Here is an 18,635-nt window from a genome sequence, read left to right as displayed (position 1 = left end):
AATACAAAAAAAGGTCCGCAATAAGTGGTGCACAGTTAGTCCCCATTGGAATTCCGATAACCTGACGATATACGGAATCTCCAAAGCGAACAAAAATGTTATCTAGTAAAAATTCAAGGGCATATATAGTATCAAAGCATGTCCAATTGACATAGTTTAGATCGAACTATAGATCTATATAAATTAAGATGTTGCGATCAGCACCCCAATCAGTGCTGTCGACAACTTTTAAAATATCTTATGCTTTTAAACATCTCGATTTTAACATTTTGATATGGGGAAGAAGGTTAACTTTTTATCGAAAACTAACCCAAGAAATTTGGTTTCATCAACCATCTTAATTGGGTTTCCTTACAAGGTGAGGTCTGGATCAAGATGCAATTTCCTTTCGTTACAAAAATGCATCCCAACCGTTTTTGAAGTAGAAAATTTAAAACCATTTTCCGAGGACCATTAATTGTCGTTCAATGTTATTCACATTTTTGCCTCTGTAACATATTAAAAAATCATCAACATGCAATGAACCTTCAATATTACTTTTCAAAACTTCAACAAGGCTGTTAATTTTAAGACTAAATAATGTAACAGATAAAATACTCCCCCTGAGGGACACCCATCTCTTGATCATACAGATCAGACATGGTTGAATTTACTCTAACATTAAATTGTATGTTAGACAGAAAATTCAAAATAAAATTTGGCATATTGCCTTTCAACCCATATCAAAAATATCTTTTAAAATACCATACTTCCATGTCGTGTCATAGGCCTTTTCAAGATCGAAAAAGACCGACACCACATGTACATTTTTCGCAAAACCATTACGGACAAATGATTCGAATCGAACAAGATGATCAAGAGTACTGCGACCCTGTCGGAATCCACACTGAATATTGGCTAATAGCCCATTTGATTCCAGGAACCAAACAAGGCGATCATTGACCATCCGTTCTAGTGTTTTACAAACACAACTGGTAAGAGCAATTGGTCGATAATTAATAGGATCCGTGTGATCTTTACTTGGTTTTGGAATAGGCACGACGGTTGCAAGCTTCCAAGTTGATGGTAAATCACCAGATTCCCAGATGTTATTCATGAGCTGCAAAAGAGCTCCCAGCGAGGAATCTGGCAAGTGTTTTAAGAGTTGATAGTGAATATTATCAGGCCCACAAGCTGTATCATGGGCTTTTGACAGAGATGTTTTAAGTTCTTCCAGAGAAAAGAGTTTATTATAATTTTCACCATTTTTGTCGAGCCTGCGACTTTTGTCGCAAAAGCGAGACATAGCGATCCTACATTCCGTCGTCGTCGTCGGCGGCGTCCACAACTATTCACTCTGTGGTTAAAGTTTTTAAAATGTTAATACCTTTCTTAAACTATCCTGGATTTCTACCAAACTTGAACAGAAGCGTGTTTATGATCATAAGATAGTATCCAGAAGTAAATTTTGTAAAAATAAAATCCTGTTTATCCGTATTTTACTTATGAATGGACTAAGTTTTTCTGCCAGTTAACATTACATCCACTCTGTGGTTAAAAAGTTTTTACAATTTAAATAACTTTCTTAAACTATCCTGGATTTCTACCAAATTTCGACAGAAGCTTGTTTATGATCATAAGATAGTATCCAGAAGTAAATTTTATAAAAATTTATTTCCTGTTTTTCCGTATATTACTTATAAATGGACTTAGTTTTTCTTCCAGTTAACATTACATACAGTCTGCAGTTAAAGTTTATAAAACATTTATTAGATTCATAAATCATCCTGGATTCTTACCGAACTTGAACAGAAGCTTCTTACAATCAAAAGATAGTATCTAGAGGAAAATTTTTAATAATTATTTCCCCATTTTTGTTGAGCCTGCGACTAACAGCAAAAGTAGGCGACACACTGGGTTCCGCGGAACCCTTACGAATTTTTCGATTTAAAGTTCAACTTCATTTTTTCTTTTTGTTTTTTTAACTTTTTTAAAATCTTCCCTGTAGTTGTTAGAAGAAGATTTCGCAAAAGTTTCACCAAGCTTGTTGGCAATATCTTTTTCAGATGTTAATAAATTATTGCCATCTTTCAAATGTTTTACCGTGGCTTTAGAATTTTTAACTTTTATCTTTTGTATCATGTTCCATACTTTTGTCATCGGAGTACGAGATGTTATCCCCGAGACAAATTTTTTCCAAGACGTCCGTCGTGCTTGTCTGCAAGTCCGCCTTAGCGCGAAAAATACGGAAATTACTTAAATTTTCCGTCGTAGGATGTTGATTGAACCGTCTTTCAGATTTTTTACGGTCATCTATGGCTTGATCACAAGCGTCATCAAACCATGGTTTGCTGGAATGTTTCGGATTTGCCGAGGTCTTAGGAATTGTTCTGTCAGCAATTGACGTTAAAACTGTATTAAAAGTTAAAATGGGATCTTGAACAGTCTCAAACATCTTTGACTGAAGCTCCGCTTGACAGAGATTCTCAAACAAGGGCCAGTCCGCCTTGTCCAGTTTCCAACGTGGAACTCTCTGTTGAGCAGAAGAAAAAGATGTTCAAGTATTATTGGAAAGTGATCACTTCCACATAGATCATCATGGACACGCCATGAATAATCAAGAAGAAGAGACGGATCGCAAATAGTGATATCAATAGCAGAATAAGACCCGTTTCCAGGGTGGAGATAAGTATTAGATCCATCATTAAAAATGCATAATCTTTCTTGAGACAAAGTTTTCAATGATCTTACCTTTGGAATTATGATACTTGCTTTTCCAACAAGAGATTGTGGGCATTGAAGTCTCCCATAAGTATAAAAGGTGAAGGTAATTGGTCAGTGAGGTTTTTTGAGTTTAGCTTTATTTATATTTGAATTAGGTGGAATATATATAGAACATAATGTAATTGTTTTATCTAATGATAAACGAACTGCAACTGCCTGCAGATCTGTGGTGAGTTGGAATGTGCTATGAATGACGTTGTCCTTCACACAAATGGTTGATCCGCCTGCAGCACGTTCGTCTTCCTTAGAAAATGTGCTATCAATGTTGTATCCTTTTAAAGATACATTGTCACTTTCTTTTAGATGAGTTTCTTAAGGCAAAATGCAATAAGGTAAAAAGACTGAACTAGAAGTGTTAACGCGAGAAGATTTATTTTAAGACCTCGGCAATTCCATAGAATGATACTTGTCATAATTTATGAATAGAAGGACGAATGCTATCGAGTTTGCCAGCGTTCTTATTTCGATCACCCTAAGATTGTGATCTTTCGGGTGGCAAAACACTTTCATATTCCATTTCTGATTCATCAGTGAGTGTGACAAATCTGTTTTGTGAGGAGAGTCGTTGATCTCCTTGACTAGACGAAGTTGGTGTTACTCCGCCTCCACATCTACCCCGTGACCTATCAGATGACTTCTGAGGGGAGGAAATTACTGGCGTTTTGGGGACGATCTGCTGTTTAGGAGAACGAAGAGGAGACGGGGCTTTAGAAGAATGTTTACGAGATGTAAAAGATAAACTAGTAGACTTTGTATTAGAGGCAGATGTCGGAAGACTATTTACGATAGATGAATTATCTATATCGTCGGGAAGATCCCAGATAGATCCATTGCCCCAACTGTCTGATTTATTTGTATCTTTTTTACTTGATTTCTTACTTTCATTTTTTAGGTGATGGCATCAATGAGCCGGTTCATTCGAGTCTGTGTCGACTCGTGACTGAATGAACGGCCAACTTTGCTGGCATACGAAGGCTTGTTCGTAGCTTTGAAATCATTCGAAACAGAAGCTATCCATATAAGGCACAAAATGTGCACCAGAATTAAGTTACCTTGTTTTGTAACCCCTATTGACATAATGGTTACATTGGTTACACTCATACAAACTATCATAAATCATCATATATTCATATGTATTTTTTCATTGTAACCTGACTTCCACATGCATGTAACCATTGTAACCCAACTTCAATGTGTATGTAATCATTGTAATAGCTCTACCCCTACCTATTCAGTTTGCAGCAGAAATGGTCAACTATAAAGCCGGTATTGCATATCATTTAGTAAAGGTCCATGTGTGTAACCAATGTAACCATTGCTTCAATGGGGGGGGGGGGGGGGGGGGTAACAAAACAAGATACCTATATTCAGGTGCACATTTTGTGCCATATCTACATGCATGTAACCATTGTAACCCAACTTCCCCATGCATGTAACCATTGTAACCCTCATTCTCCATGTATGTAACCATTGTAACCTGACTTCCCCATGTATGTAACCATTGTAACCCTCATTCCCATGCATGTAACAATTGTGAAGCATTTCTGCATTACCATGACATTGTTTGGTCCCATGACCAAACTTTTGGCATTTGAAACACATAATTGGTTTGGGATGTACATGTCTACCTTGATGCCAAAGCATCCCAATTTCAAAGAGGAAGGAGGAGTTGGAGTTTTGAAAGTCAAAAGATAAGTATTTAATTTAATCATTTGGTCATTCTTTTTAATTTGGAATCTAACCACATCAGTTACACCTTGGTTTGAAAGTTCTTTGCAAATTTCTTCAACAGTTAGAACAGAAAGATATTGACGTCTGTCTCGAATGATTCCCTTGCTACTGTTTAAACTAGTGTGTGCTGATGCCGAAACAGCAAAACCAGTTATAGTTGTCAATTTCAGCAAATTAGCTGATTGACCTTTGTTTATACATTCAACTAATAAATTCCCTGATCTCATTTTAGAAACATTTTTGACCATTACTGCAATGCCTTGAAAACATTTCTGAATTACAAAAGGGGAAATTTTGGATATAGGTTTGTCGACAGTACCTGTTATCACAATAAATCAGGGCCAACTATCATCTTCCTGACAGGGCTCAGAGTCGTCACATTTCCTTTTTTTTTAAAGAGCTGATTTGGAGTTTGGGTTTAGGTGTGCCATAATGAGAGGAAAAATATTCACTATTCTTGTCAACCACCCTCCTCGGAGTGCCTACAAGGGCGATACTGTATTACCGTGGCGAGCCGGGGTCAAGTGCCAATGCTGAAACCGAGCTCCAAAAAAATGTAGCTCGTCACCAAAATTGACACCCAAGATTCACTACAGAAAGCACCAGAGCGTATCCATCAAGCGCAATAGAAAGCGTACCACTTGATTGACCCATGAGCCACCGCCTTCTCCAGTCATCCTTGTTTTTTAAAAATCTCTTATTCAAACATTGAAAACATCATGGTTACAGGAAAGCTAAATTTAAGGAAAAACTGAAGGGCTTGGTGTGACCAGCCAATTGATCAGACTGGGTCCATCTGACCTCCCGTTTAGATGATATCGGAGCCAAAGCAGAATATTGAGTCTGAAACCTCTTCCATTTGACAGGAGTCTAGCAACAGTCTCTCGTCCATCAGGATCTCGTCAACCATCGACACGAGTAGCAACCCACGGCTTACAGGTTGGAGTGCCTATTTTTATTTTAAACATCGGGCAACTCGTACGATGTTCGGATCACTTTAGTCTGGTCTCTACCCATCGACCTGTCCAGCATGGGTAACCCTACCAGGAGACGAAGCTGCAGCTGGCATAGCTCTCATGGTCACTGAGACACGCAAGCCCCCCCCCCCCCCCCCCCCATCCACGCCGACACCTTAAGGAGAGCGATCCACCAGGGGGAGAAAAATAACAATGACGAAAACTTCATCCATGGCCATTATAGGCAAGAACATATAAGTATTCAGAAAACAGGAAGTGGATGAGTGATGAATCTGAAAATGCATAAAGCATGCTTACAAGAAGTTTGAAACCACTTACTTTGGGAAGCTCTGATTTGTAGTTCCCGAGAAAAAATGACTATTAAGTGCAAGAACGTACATGTTTGAAAAACAGGAAGTGGATGAGTGATGAATCTGAAAGTACATCACAAAGTATAGCATGCTCATACGGAAGCTGGATACCAAATTTCAGAAAGTCTGTAGTTCCTGAGAAATGTGCGACCAAAATGATATGGGACCAATGCAAGAATGCATGGATTTTTTTATTTATTACTGTCCTTGTATTATCCAGTAATTTTTGTCCTATTGTAATACCTATTGTCTGACCAGTTTGAAAGATTGTCAATACAATTTGTCCATTTAAATTGTACAATAGGTAACAAGAGAGCTTATCAACAGGTGGTCATTTACTGTGGATTGACTGTAGGTGTTGCTTTCCACCTATTGCAGTTTTATTCTAAATTCTGTTTGTTTTATGTAAACTGTTATCACAGAGATATGTCTCGCCTTTTTGTAATTTTGATAATGCAAATGTTGAAATTAAAATAGCAATACTTTAACATGCAAGTTATGCAAATATTCAAAGTCGATGAACCATGACTGAAGGTACATGGCTAAACAATCTCCATCGAATGAGATGTGCCAATGCTAATACAACAACATACCATTGACTTATTATAAGTTGTTCCCTTTAAACAAACCTAAACACAAACATTAACTTGTAAACTATGTAAAAGTTTCAAAGTCAATACAGCATGATCAGGGGTGGGCTATATAATCTCCATGGAAACGATACTTGCAAATGCCATTAAATTTGCATACCAAATATCATTGACTTAACATTAGCAGTTCATCTTAAACTGATCTAATCACAAACTAATATATGTTAACTACGCAAAATTTTCAGTCTATAGACCATGACTAAGGGGGCGGAGCCAAATAATCTCCATGGAAATGAGATATGCCAATGCTTATACAACTGCATACCAAATATCATTGACCTACCACTAGTGGTTCCCCATAAATTGACCTAATCACAAACTAATACATGTAAACTATGAAAAGTTTCAAAGTCAATAGACCTTGACTGAGGGGGCGGGCCAAATAATCTCCATGGTAATGAGATGTGCCAATGCTAATACAACTGCATACCAAATATCATTGACCTACCACTAGTGGTTCACCATGAACTAGACCTAATCACAAACTAATACATTGTTGGCGCCGCAGCCGGAAACAGCATATCTATGTCTCGCTTTTTTGACTCCGTCAAGGCGAGACAAAAACCACTGTTCAACTGCTCAAAATTTTAATAAACTGCTGAAGAAAAACAGTCCAAGTTGTGAATATGCAAGGTGATAAAATAAGGCACACTTACAATCCTATGAGACTTTATTTCCATTTCATTGATATTACGAAAATCATTCAAAGAATTTTTATACATATTGTTATTGTAATTGTCATGTGGAAGAGGAATGGTAGTATTTTTTGAATTGCTAAAAAAACAAGCATTCTGAGAGTATTGCATGGCAATACATAGTCCCTTAACGGGTAAAAATTCATTTTACTGGAACAAAATGCTAACTTGTTCTATAACTTGTCATGGTGTAAACAAAAAGTAAATATCATGTCAATATCTTCAAGCATGTGTGGAAAACTGATTATATGAGTGAAAAAAATGTCAACAACTTTTATCTACACAATGTAATGTATTGAAATATATACATTAATAAAAATAGATTATTATCTAATTAAAGGATTTCTCTTCATAAATTTTTATATATATATAGCATTCAGAAAATTAGTTTATACTAAATATAAAAAAACAAACCTGCCAAAAAATTCTTCAAATAGTTTAACAAAGAATGTCTTTTAAAAAATGAGTTATCTCCCTTTGTACAGAAATATGACTTAACATAGTACTCTAACATTAGATATGGTCCATAACTCTGGACTAAATCATCAGACAGAAACAAAATTCGAACTTGATCTATAACTTGTCATGATAAAACTATATACCATATATCAAATCAATATCTTCAAGAACGAAGAAAAAAAGTGTGGAAATCTGATTTGCCTGACTGACGGATGGACAGACGGACAGATGGACAAACGGACGGAGTGCAAACCTAAAGTCCCCTTCGACTTCGTCGGTAGGGGACTAAAAACCCATTTGAACAGTTCAGGCGTAATCATGGTTGAGGGGTGTGTAAAATGAAATCAGACCTTAAGAAACAGACAATCTGGTAACTTCTGTATTGTTAGTAAGTACAAAAACTACTTAACAATAACAGACCCAGAAAAACTCCTCAATTTACAACAAGACATAGTGTCTGAACACAAGTAACAATCAAGGTCAAGCAATTAAACCACATAAAACTAACCAAATCAAAAAGAGTTAACATTTGTGTGTTTCCACATCTTCATTATTTGTTATGGTTTCCAAATCAATTACTAATTTTACAAAATGAAATTAATTAAGCTTCTGATATTCAACTGTATAAACAATGATTAACACGGCAAAATGAATATAGACACTAAACTCAATATAGACTGTAGTTATTTTTATTGAAATTTATGCCACTAGGACACATGTTCCACCAACAGAGTTTATTTTCTTTTCTGCCTCTCTACTGAAGAATCTGGCTTTCACTATCATTGGCTGTTTTGGTAAATGTCCTTTTCCAAGAACTTTGTAGTATCCCTGTAGAGAGAAAATGTTTGTAATTAATCTAACTCTGCTGACATTAATCCGTTCCAAAAAAAATGTGTCCCCAGCAATTTTCTATGTAGTATTTAATATGATAACAAATTACTTTTTCCTATAGAGTGATCTGGTTATAATGCACATCTTCAAGTGTTCACTTAAACAATGTAAGTTATCAAATAGTACACTTTTACACAATTCCAAACATTGGAACGTTTTTGTATCATGGAATTCAGTGTATAATTAAGTTTTTGAGTACTGATTTATATGTGAAGAAACACTTTTTTGACAATGCTCAAACAAGACCTGCTGACCAAATATGAAGTCATTCTTTTCAGTAGTATAAGAAAGGACAGATAAGGTGAATGCAATATACATGTAGCCCCTAGTCCTAGATTGGATATATTAATTATAATAATACGGGTTGGGTCTCTCCTGAAGAGTTGTCTCATTGGCAATCATACCACATCTTCTTATTTTTATAATTAAAGTCTTTCTGAATTCCTATAGAAAAGGAGTATATGATGTTTGACATATAATCACTATGTGCATAAAAAGATCACACAAATGAACAGCACTTAATTTCCTGTTCTTTATCTCCAAGTCAAAGTGAGACCTTCAAAACACGCAAAATGGAGAAAAATTCTTAACAAAAAAATAGCATTCTAATACTTAATTACCGGACATAAAAATAAGATGATTTGGTATGATTGCCAATGAGACAACTCTCAAACAGAGACCAAATGACACAGAAGTTAACAACTATAGGTCACTGTACGGCCTTCAACAATGAGTAAAACCCATACCTCATAGTCAACTATAAAAGGCCCTAAAATGACAAATGTAAAACGAGAAAACTAACACTGGTAGAAATTATTTTGATTGTAAAGTAATAATAAAATGCTCCGCTGGGCGCAGCTTGATACGACCGCAGAAGTCGAACCCTGAACAATTGGGGCAAGTATGGACACAACATTCAAGCTTGATACAGCATTGAATTTGGATTGTGATTAAATATTTGACACAGCATAGGTTTCTGACACAGAATGAATGTGGTCTAAGAACTTAAAATTTTTTAATTTACCTATTGAAACCATATCATTGTTATTTGCTTTTATATATAAATCAGAAATAACCAATTTAAAATGGAAAATTTTAAAGAAAAAAAGGGAAAAAAGGAAAAAAAAAAATCCCCTCCCCAAATTTTTTGAACCCCCTTATGATTCATCACCACCAAACTCAATCTCAGCCTTCCCTTTGTGGTCTGGTACCCTGCAGTACAATTTCAGAGAGATCCATACACTTGAACACAAGTTATTGTCTGGAAACTAGAAAAATGCTTGTTTTTTGGCCCCTTTTTGGCCCCAAATTCCTAAACGTTTAGGGCAATTACCCCCAAACTCAAACCCAGCTTTCCCTTTGTGATATGGAACCTTGTAGTACAATTTCATAAAGATCCATACACTTACACACAAGTTATTGTCCTGAAACTAGAAAAATACTTGTTTTTTGCCCCTTTTTGGCCCCTAATTCCTAAAATTTTGAGGCAATTACCCCCAAAATCAATCCCAGCCTTCCCTTTGTGGTATGGTACCTTGCAGTACAATTTCAGAGAGATCCATACACTTGAACACAAGTTATTGTCTGGAAACAAGAAAAATGCTTATTTTTTACCCCTTTTTGGCCCCTTATTCCTAAACATTTTGGGCAATTACCCCCAAACTCAATTCCAGCTTTCCCTTTGTGATATGAAACCTTGTAGTACAATTTTTATAAAGATCCATACACTTACACACATGTTATTGTCATGAAACTAGAAAAATGATTGTTTTTTGCCTCTTTTTTGGCCCCTAATTCCTAAAATTTTGAGGCAATTACCCCAAAATTATTCCAAGCATTCCCTTTGTGATATGGAACCTTGTGGTACAATGTCAGAGAGATCCATACATTAACACACAAGTTATGTCTGGAAGTTACAAAAATGATTATTTTTGATCCCTAATTCCTTATCTGTTGGTACCACAACCCCCAAAATCAATCCCCACCTTCCTTTTGTGGTATTGAACCTTATGGTAAAATTCCATAGAGATCCATTTACTTAAACTAAAATTAGAGTGCAAAAACCAATGTGTCTTCGGACGACAACGACGACGACATCAACGTCATACCAATATACGACCGCAAATAATAAAAATTCCAATGTTGTACAATAATCAAGAAACGTTGAATAAAGTGATTTTAAGATTGGAGGGAATCTTTTCTTTTAAAGGAATTTTCAATACACATGATCAATAGCCAGAATTATTTTTTAAATAACCAGACAGGATTAAATCTATAATCTAGAGATGAGGGATACAGGATCTTTGGCCATTTTTTTAAAACCATGAGAACCTTATTTTGAACAAAAAAACTTTTGACTTCTGGTACTGTCTACTTTTCTAGCCGTCTTCATACTTACAGCTCTTACTACATCAATGACTGGTGCCTTGTCTTTTTTGTCTTTATACACTTGTCTAGTTTGTTCTGATACTAAACTCCACAATCTTTCTATGTTAACAGCAGGACAGTGGAACTTATTCAAGGTCTTATGGTAGTATCTCATACCAACTTTACCGAAGTAACCAGGATGGCTGTCAAATAATATTGAATATCATTTCATAATTAGTTTAATAATACATGTGCACTATCAATTTGCTTTTTTTTTAATAAATCTTTACATAATGTTGCAGTAACATACTTATACACCTGTGAATTTCTTTTTAAAAAATAAGTCACCTTTTAAGGCTGAAAACCCCAAAAGATGTCTAACAATTTTTGTTAAAAAAAAATACAGTAGGTATTTCAATAGATAACAAGCATTCTGAGAGTATTGCCTGGCAATGCATAGTCCCCTACCGGTTAAAAATTCATTGTACTGTAACAAAATGCTAACTTGTTCTATAATTTGTCATGGTGTTAACTTTATAACAAATATCAAGTCACTATATTCAAGCATGATACACCCGTTGCATTTTTTACAAATAAAGTTCAATAACTTCTCAATGTCATATCAGAAATTTGTGAAAAACTAAAGGGAGGTTATCTTAATTGATATAAACCAGTCACCAAAGTTTAATGAAAACTGCTCAAAGCAATTTAAAGGTATTGTCCGAAAACTAGAAAATCACCCCTTTTTTATGAATAAAATCCCATAACTCAGAAGTGTAAAATCTAAAATTTATAAAAATTGAAAGGGAGCTTACATCAATAGATATAAACAATTATCCAAAGTTTCACGAGAACTGCTGAAAGCATTTTTGAGTTATTGTCCGAAAACTGGAAAATCCCCCCCTTTTTTTAATGAATAAAACCCCATAACTCAGAAACATAAAAATCTAAATTTTATAAAAAACGAAAGGGAGCTCACATCAATTGATATGAACAATTCACCAAAGTTTTATGCAAATTGGTTGAAGTGTTTTTGAGTTAATGGCCGACATGTTGACGACGGCCGGACGGACAACGGTATACCATAATACGTTGATTTGTAACTTGTCATGATAAAACAATATACCAAATATCAAATCAATGTCTTCAAGTACGAAGAAAAAAAGTGTGGAAAACTGATTTGCCGGACTGACGAGTGCAAATCTAAAGTCCCCTTGGACTTTGTCGGTAGGGGACTAATAACCATACAGATTATATACAAGGATCATCAGGCATTGCTATTTTGAAGATTTATCTCAAGCAGAATTTAAGTCCCCAAAAATATCAATCTGACAATATATGGAGTTTCAGCTAAAAGAGTGCACTTCTATTTCCATGTTCCATGTTTGGCAATACATTTCTGAACTTCTTTATAGCATATTTATTTTATTTTTCAATCACTAATCCTATATATATACATAATTATCATTGAATAATACTCACTATTTATCAAAGTTGATTCTATGATGATGCTGACCACCAGCATTACCACGACCACCAGGATGTTTCCTGTGTTTGCCTAAAAAGTAAAACAAATCTAAGCATACTATTCTATTAAAGCAATTGTTTACCAATGAGCCTGAGCTTCAATTCATGTAACATTTCCTAATTAATTGCTCTACAAAGTTCATTTCATATTACAGGGCCAAAATTATTCATTTCTTAGTTCCCTATGGTACCTAAATATTGGCTTTATATGCTCAAGTTTTCCCTGTGTAAGATTTGCCAATTAAATTAAGTTTCACACACAGAATGTTGGTCCTATTCTAAGGTTTCCCTGCTTTCTGTATTTCCCCAGTTTCATTGTTCAACACAGTTTTTTGGAAACTTATAGATACTAATGTTTTTATTCAACTAATTGATAGTCCCAAGTATCCTTCAACCATTCTTTCCATGTCAACTCTTTTAGTATTTTTTTTAATTACCTTGTTAGGGGAGGGTTATTGCAATTCTTTTGTTCTGAGTTTGTTAAAATCATTTTGGATTGCATAAATGTTTAGTTTTTTCTTCGTCCTGATCAACAAAAAAATTACATGTAAAACTAGGAGAGTTGTCTCTCATCAAACATGTAGCTTCATTTTTTTTCATGTGCTTCCCTTTAGGAAGAACACAGTATGTCAATTTGTCAATTATTAATTGTCTTTGTGTTTTCATGTGTAACTTTGTCTAAAATGTTTGTGTCAAGTTTAGATAAATTTGTTTTGCCTGTTGAATACTTTCATACCATCAATCAGGACAATAAGGGTATATAATCAACATAGAAAACAGTATGGTCCAAATTCACTATTTTATGGATCTAATGGAGTTGGATCATTTTTATTGCTGTCTAACAGATTCAGGTATACAGATTTCAATGTTAGGAAGACCAGTTCAAGTACCATTCTACAATTTAAACTTTAACAAATAAAACATACCAATACGACCATGTCCATGACTGACATGGCCTCTCAGCTTCCTGGTCTTCTTATTTTTTGTTGTCTGAAAAGGAATGATAAAAAATATAATTATTACTGTCTCTGCCTTCCATGAAAACCTCTTTCTAAATTGCCATTTTTTCATACAAGTCTTGACTACATACAAGAGATTCTTATCAAGAATGAAAGAAGCTAACATTGTCCTTATATGGATGATGTACTCATTAAAAATTTCAAAGTTCCGTGACTTTGTTGAAGGCATCTACCTAATCAAACTTTAAATTAAGGGTACAACAGTTACAGTTCAGTCTACTTCATATCTTGACTTGTGCTTAGAAATTGACAATGAGGGTCAGCTGAGAACAAAACTTTAAAAGGGATGATTTCAGCTTCCCAATTGTGAACTTTCAATTTCAATGTTGCCACATTCCAGCAGTGCCTGCATATGGATTAGGCCATTGAAAACTGAACGTTTTTTTTCCACTACACAAGATATTAAATGGTTGGCAGACAGGCAAAACTTATTTTATTTTTATTGCAAAAAAACAAGAGAATTTTTTATTAAACCACTGACAGGAAATTCTTGAGAAAAAACCTTGTTTCAAATTATATCTTGATCTATATTATAAGCTACTTTAAACATGAAGAATGACAAATGAAACTTTTTAAAAGAAATTATCAGACAATCAAAGCGTCATTGATAATTGTCTAAAGAGAGAATTGACAAAGAGGTTAAAAACAGACCTAGCAGGGTTAGGCGACAAGTTTTTTTTTTAACAACCTTGAGGGTCTTGCAAGGTCAGTAAGGTTAGGGGAAAGCAACAATCTTTTTTGCATAGCCTTATATATATCCCAGTTTTTATGATATTTCAGGGCTTGCATTTCCTACCATGTTTCCTTAATAGAGGGTTGCTTCTTATAAGGAAGCTATTGAACCACGAGTTTTAAGCAGTGAAGTTGAAATCATCCCTTTGAAAATTTTACAGACACCATCACCAGTTGACTGACCGTTGTGGAATATCTGTTTCACAGATGATGAGGGTTATGTACCAATTGTTGTTACCACAATCCCGTCATTTTTCCTCAAATGTGACCTACAGAATTAAGACTGATCACAATGTTTGAACATGAGCAACATGACAGGTGCCACATGTGAAGCAGGACCAGCTTACCCTTCCCAAGCACCTGGGATCACCCCCCATTTTGGGTGGGGTTTATGTTGCTCATTTTTTTGTTTTCTATGTTGTTTTGAGTAATTTTGTTCGTTTTATTGCCATGGCATTGTCAGTTTTGGATTTTTTAATGTCCCTTTGGTATCCTTTGTCTCTCTCTTCCAAGTCTCATAAATAATTTGGACAAGCTTATTCAGGTTGGGACCACGTCATCAATCACCTACATGGGTTATAAAGATGCAGTTTGGGATTGATGACCCAAATGAGATATACATTAAGATCAGCAGTAGCAAAGTTAACATTACAAGGTAAGCAGCTTTCCCTGTAAATGAATAAATTGCTACCCCTGAAATCAACTATTTTAAATGGGATCTTATTACTGAAAAATATTGTTGTATAAATGAGGTATGTGTTTAAAGGGAGTCTAACCCTTCTTAGCTGCAAAAAGTAAATCTTGGGTCCTTATATTTTTCAACAATTTGCCTTCTAAGAGCTACAGATTATTCCCATGTTAAAATGTTTGGAATTGCATCCCAGGTTCAGGTCACACTTATTTTCAAAAAAGTCATACAACTCATCGCTATTTAGTACAATCAAGAAAATTCGACTAACTATTATCTTATTATTTCCTATTATTTAAGTCAAGGATCTGGAAATTTTCCCAAGTCATTTCGGTCATTTTTTTTTTGTGATGTAATAATATCGTGATGCACAATAATGCATTTTTCTAAGGGTGACAAGTCTTGCACATGGACAAGTAAAGTCCTTTTTTGTGAAGTATTGGGTCAAACAAGTGTAACTGTACCTTGATCTAACAGTAACAGTGATGTCTCTGAGTTAGAAACTACACGAGGAGACGTTTTGTTGTTGTGTATTGCATCACTGAGGTCGTATGCATAACCCTTTAAATTTGCATAAATTAAAAGAGCATGTTTCATCATTTTGAAATAAAGTTATGTAAACCAATTAATAAACTGTGTTGAGCTTCTTATTGCATGTACAAGATATCGTTTGTATTGTTCAAATTGCTGCTGTTTGGATGAGTGTAAGTGATTACCTAATACACAACAAGATAATGTGTATTCACCTGGTTTACGATATGAGGATCAAAAAGGGGAAACCATGAATTCTGTTGGTCTTTACAGAGAGAATGTATGGCTTCACTTGGGTAAAAATCGGAAGTTTAGCCAGGAAAACAAAAGAAAGGATAACGCCCATTACATTCTGTGAGTAAGATGGTTTCAAAAAATCGGAAGTGCAAAAAAAAAAAAAAAAAATCGAGATTGTTCATTCGCTGAGTATATTTCTTAAATAGGCTGTATGGCTTCAAATCTAAATTACGTTATTTAGTTTTAATTCCTTTTTTAAACATTTTTTTTTAATTCTGCATTCCTATAAATTATACGCTTTACCACTTTTGCAAATCTATTAATATCTTTATCTGCCATTTCCTACCGAAAAGTTAACAGTAAAATCGATCTTTCAAATAAGATTATCAATTAACCCATGTTGATCCCCATTTTCCATGCGCAAACTCAGTAAACATAAATCTATATTTAACAAACGTTGACCAAATCAGCTGATCGATTATAAATGGATTATATGTTTTATTTGGATAAAAATAGACAGATTCTCGGGTCAACAGTGTTATTTGTCTTCTTTAATGAATAAAATAATATCTGTTTGGGAAAATCTAGGTCAGAATGGTTAAAACGTTAAATTTGATGCACAGCAAATCGCCATATTGTTTTTATTGCTTAACAGGTGTTTACAGGTGAGATTTGTGTACATGGCCTTTATGGCTTTAATCAAGACAATAACGACACCCAAGCCGAATTCAAACTTCCTGGACATTGATTACTATCCTTACTATGTAAACAAACCTAGTGGCTTGAACCCAGACTTACCCCACGCTGTGACTCGACAGAGTCCTGTACATTGTTTTTACTTACATTATAGAATAAACAACAGACTAATGATAAATATTATTAAATCACTAACACAAATCAATAAAATTTTTATTTTGTCTCAAACAAATCTATTTTTCTTGATGACCTGAAAACAAAAATAAGTTCAAAATGGCGACCGATAAAACCCTGATCTCAATGAAATGACCGAAATTATTTCTGTAAAAAAAAAAAAAAAGACCTAAATCCCAATAAATCATTTCGGTCTTTTCAGTTTCCAAATCGGTCATGTCTGGCATATATGACCGTTTCCGGACCCTTGATTTAAGTGTTTTAACATAAGAATAATCCTTAGCTGGATGGCCGGAAAACGTCAAAAAAATGTCATAAGGACCTAAGAGCTACGGTTCTGCAGCTTAACCAGTCTCGAGTTGAAAAGATTTTCTTATGCGCAGTTGGTTAAGGTGTGACTTTGGATACATGCAAGTATGGTAGCATATAGTCATGAGGTACATGCATGACCAGGCTTTAATATTGTTGGTTATTTCAAACGTCGTCTTGCATGTAAATAAATATGATGGTTTTCGAGTGGAAAAGATTACAAGAAAACAAAAATAAATCAAAAATCAGGAAAAATCTGCAAATTACATTAAGACAGAAACGCTGGTCTATCGCAAGATCTATCAACATAAAAGTAACCCTTTTTTAATTCTAGAATCGCCACAATGAGCACCGCCAACTTATCTACATAATAGACTACATTAGACAGGCTGAGCACATTTTTTGTTTTAAGAAAACCTAATCTGAACACCCAAAAGGCAGTCAGGGGTACTACTTAAACAAGTGATTTCATTATCACCTATTTCAGTGATTTGATAAATTCAGTTATCACCTATTTAAGTGATTTTGGTGTTTCCTTTGATCTTCAAATGCTAATTTCATTGATTTTCCATATTTTGACAAACTTTTTTATAATTTTCCTACATAGAACTAATTATCCCTTTCTTTTGTATATCAATTTCACCAGTGCGCTTGGACAGTAAGTTAGTGCGCTAAAGCTTTTAAAAGTACCCTTGGGAATTTTTCTATAATCAAATATTCATTAACTACTCTAACTATCAGACAAAGGTCAGCAATATTAGGTAACCTGATTGGTTTTCTTTAGAGTTATAATGATCTACAAATTATTCCAGTTTTTGCATATTTTAAATAAACTGTAAAAACTGACAGATCAAGCAAAAGACAATTTCTGCATGTACATAGTTGTTTTTTCAATGGAATTCTCGTCTTTTTACCAATAAAAAAGGCAAGCTTGTGTGAAAAATATCAAGAAAATGTTATAAACACTTGTTGTCTGATGTTGAAGTGATTACATTTTAACTTCTCAAATTACTTGTTTCAGTGATTTAAAAAGTCTGTGTCTATTTTTGTGAAAATTTTTAATATTTCACAGCCAAAATCACTTGAAGAAGTGATTCTGAAATCACTTGTTTAAGTAGTACCCCTGACTGAAAGGAGATTGTTTAAAATAAGCTTCATATTTCACGCTGACATGATTTATAAGGGGACGAAGTCCCCTATTACAGTAGAAAAATCAATAAAAAAAAAAAAAAAAAAATAGGGAAAATTTCCCGAAATTTTCATTGTACTAATGAACTCAAAATCGTTAACTCTTTTTTTTCAGACTTTTTTATTTTCCCGCATTTGCGCAGAAATCAACTTCCTTCTTCCGGTCTCGTTTGTCATGATACTTTGAGTGAAATATATATTTATCAGTCTAGTAAAATATAGGACGGAACACAATACCAATTTCATTTTTAACAATTATTTGATATGAAAAAAACGTTACCTGATGAAAGCGTTTCTTTGTTTACATTGAATATGACGTCATAACTTAAATAACGTCACAACTAAAATCCCTAACAACAGAACCAAAATCGGAAACGTTACGGTATTTCAGTTTCTTTTTTTTAACATATTTTGAAGTTAAAATATGTTTGAATTAAAAAAAAATATTCATACAGACTTCGTCCCCTTTCACAGGTAATGCCTGTCTCATATTAGGATAATTATTGCAAAATTAAACAGACAAAACGTTTAAATTGGATCAAGCAATCATTTCAAGAATAAAATAAAATGGGGAGGGCAAGATGACTTCGGATTTGAAAAGACTGAATAAATATAGCCCACCATGTTGACAATATTTTATGGAAAGACCGG

The 18,635-nt window shown here is 34.5% G+C and overlaps 1 protein-coding gene across 1 annotated transcript; it reads right to left on the bottom strand.

Moving 5' to 3' along the window:
* Positions 1–8,298: 8,298 nt before the first annotated feature.
* On the bottom strand, positions 8,299–18,635 carry LOC127705074 (60S ribosomal protein L27a-like). The gene is made up of 5 exons (XM_052209352.1): positions 18,606–18,635; positions 13,337–13,400; positions 12,366–12,441; positions 10,915–11,086; positions 8,299–8,453 (listed from the first exon to the last, which is right to left on the bottom strand). The coding sequence occupies exons 1-5, from the start codon at positions 18,606–18,608 to the stop codon at positions 8,325–8,327; spliced, it is 444 nt and encodes a 147-aa protein (XP_052065312.1). The 5' UTR covers positions 18,609–18,635; the 3' UTR covers positions 8,299–8,324.

This window comes from Mytilus californianus, unplaced genomic scaffold (genome assembly GCF_021869535.1).
Source record: "Mytilus californianus isolate M0D057914Y unplaced genomic scaffold, xbMytCali1.0.p SCAF_6, whole genome shotgun sequence".
Lineage (NCBI taxonomy): Eukaryota > Metazoa > Mollusca > Bivalvia > Mytilida > Mytilidae > Mytilus > Mytilus californianus.
Note: the sequence above shows the minus strand (reverse complement) of the source record. Positions and strands in the feature narration are given on the sequence as shown.